The sequence below is a fragment of the Cebus imitator genome, unplaced genomic scaffold, assembly GCF_001604975.1.
Source record: "Cebus imitator isolate Cc_AM_T3 unplaced genomic scaffold, Cebus_imitator-1.0 Scaffold203, whole genome shotgun sequence".
Classification (NCBI taxonomy): domain Eukaryota; kingdom Metazoa; phylum Chordata; class Mammalia; order Primates; family Cebidae; genus Cebus; species Cebus imitator.
In genome coordinates this window covers 38,299-40,963 of record NW_016107518.1, presented here as the reverse complement: position 1 = coordinate 40,963, position 2,665 = coordinate 38,299, and the positions used below count along the sequence as shown (strand labels likewise).

The 2,665-nt window shown below is 42.5% G+C and overlaps 1 protein-coding gene across 1 annotated transcript; it reads left to right on the top strand.

Annotated features, from left to right (window-relative positions):
- The first annotated feature begins 1,591 nt into the window (after positions 1 to 1,591).
- On the top strand, positions 1,592 to 2,584 carry LOC108317468 (histone H3.3A-like). Its single transcript, XM_017547943.2, has one exon. It carries the CDS (start codon positions 1,645 to 1,647, stop codon positions 2,053 to 2,055), a length of 411 nt encoding a protein of 136 aa, XP_017403432.1. The 5' UTR covers positions 1,592 to 1,644; the 3' UTR covers positions 2,056 to 2,584.
- Positions 2,585 to 2,665: the final 81 nt, after the last annotated feature.

The window sequence follows — 2,665 nt, the reverse complement described above, 5'->3', positions numbered from 1 at the left end:
CCACGTGTGGGGATGGAAACAGGTGGAGGTAATTGAATCCCGGGGGCGGTTTCTCCCACGATGTTCACGTGATAGTGAGTTCTCATGAGATCTGATGGTTTTATAACGGGCTTTCCCATGTATTTCGTTTTCTTTCTCTCTCCTGCTGCTCCGTGGAGAGGTGTTTTCTGCCATATTTGTGAGTTTCCTAAGGCCTTCCCAGCCCTGCAGAACTGTGAGTCAGTTAAGCCTCTTTTCTTTATAAATTATCCAGCCGTGGGTATTTCTCCAGAGCAGCATGAGAATGGACTAATACAGTATGGTAATATAGCAGCCCAGACCGTAGTATGCAGGTACCGTTATACTTTGATACTGGAGGTATTCCCAGTAAGGTCAGAAGCAGTGTGTGCTATCATCCCCGTGATCTAACATTGTTCCAGAGGTTTTCAGGTCAGCAGTTCTCAACTGGAGGTGACTTTGTCTCCCTGGGGACATTTGGCAATATCTGAGATCATTTTGGCTGTCACAGCTGAGGAGTGCTACTGGCGTGTGGCAGGCGGAGGCTGGGGGTGCTGCTAATACCCTGCGGGGCACAGACAGCCCCATAACAAAGAATTCTCCAGCCCAAAACGTCAATAGTGCTGCTGTTGAGAAACCCTAGCCTAGACAAGTAAAACACGGGAAATCCATTAACATAAATGCTGGAAAATAATAAACTAGTATTTGCCAATGACAGTCTAGCTAGGAGATCCAAAAGAAGCACCTGGAGAACAGTTAGATTTTGCAGGGGCTGCATGGTGGCTCATGCCTGTAACCCCAGTGCATTGTGAGGTCACATTGGGAGGAGCATTTGAGGCCAGGAGTTCAAGACCAGACTAGGTGAAAAGAAAGAAAATGGGAGGGTGGGGGGGGAGAGAGAGAGAGAGAGAGAGAGAAAGAAAAGAAAGGAAGGAGATCCCACCTCTGTAAAAAAAAAAAAAAATAGTAATAATAATAATCAGGCATTGTAGTGCATGCCTGTAGTCCTAGTCCTGACTACCTGGGAGGCTGAGGGAGGAGGATCACTTGAATCCAGGACTTGCAGGCCGCAGTGAGCTATGATTGTGCCACTGCACCCCAGCTTGCACAACAGAGCCAGACCCTGTTTAAAAAAAAAAAAAACCATACATACATATGTGTATATATATATATGGTTCGATAGCTGGAAAATAACATACATAGCATGTAAATTATAAAGTATAATAAATACTCATGAACTACATCGCCAGGCTGGGCATGGTAGCTGATGCCTGTAATCCAACACTTAGGGAGGCCAAGGTGAGGGGATCACTGGAGTCTGGAAGTTCAAGACCAGCCTGGGCAACATAGTAAGACTCAGTCCCTACCAAAAAAAAAAAAAAAAAAGCCAGTTATGGTGGCAGCACCTATAGTCCCAGCTACTGGTAGGAATTTGGGGGTAAGAACGGGGAGGATCCCTTGAGGCCAGGAGTTCAAGGCTGTAGTGAGCCATGATCACACCACTGCACTCCAGCTTGGGCAACAGAACAAGATCCTGTCTCTAAAACAAACAGAAAACTATTACAGATCATTTACTTTTAAAAATCTGCTCTCGCTTGCCGAGCTCCAGCCGAAGGAGAAGGGGGGTAAGTAAGAGGTCTCTATACCATGGCTCGTACAAAGCAGACTGCCCGCAAATCTACCGGTGGTAAAGCACCCAGGAAGCAACTGGCTACAAAAGCCGTTCGCAAGAGTGCGCCCTCTACTGGAGGGGTGAAGAAACCTCATCGTTACAGGCCTGGTACTGTGGCACTCAGTGAAGTTAGACGTTATCAGAAGTCCACTGAACTTCTGATTCGCAAACTTCCCTTCCAACGTCTGGTGCGAGAAATTGCTCAGGACTTTAAAACAGATCTGCGCTTCCAGAGCGCAGCTATCGGTGCTTTGCAGGAGGCAAGTGAGGCCTATCTGGTTGGCCTTTTTGAAGACACCAACCTTTGTGCTATCCATGCCAAACGTGTAACAATTATGCCAAAAGACATCCAGCTGGCACGCCGCATACGTGGAGAGCGTGCTTAAGAATCCACTATGATGGGAAACATTTCATTCTAAAAAAAAAAAAAAAAATTCTCTTCTTCCTGTTACTGGTAGTTCTGAATGTTAGATAATTTTTTTTCCATGGGGTCAAAAGGTACCTAAGTATGTGATTGCGAGTGGAAAAATAGGGGACAGAAATCAGGTATTGGTAGTTTTTCCATTTTCATTTGCGTGTGAATTTTTAATATAAATGCGGAGACGTAAAGCATTAATGCAAGTTAAAATGTTTCAGAGAACAAGTTTCAGCTGTTCAACTTTATAATAATTATAAATAAACCTGCTAAATTTTTCTGGACAATGCCAGCATTTGGATTTTTTTAAAACAAGTAAATTTCTTATTGACGGCAACTAAATGGTGTTTGTAGCATTTTATCATACAGTAGATTCCATCCATTCACTATACTTTTCTAACTGAGTTGTCTTACATGCAAGTACATGTTTTTAATGTTGTCTGTCTTCTGTGCTGTTCCTATAAGTTTGCTATTAAAATACATTAAACTATAAAAAAAAATAAAAAATAATAAAAATAAATTAAAAAAAATTAAAAAATAAAAATCTAAATGATTTTTTTCTTTTTTTCTTTTTTCTTTTC

What these genes read in the sequence shown, in the direction of transcription:
- LOC108317468 (XM_017547943.2), top strand. Translation starts at nt 1,645, where the DNA reads ATGGCTCGTACAAAGCAGACTGCCCGCAAATCTACCGGTGGTAAAGCA.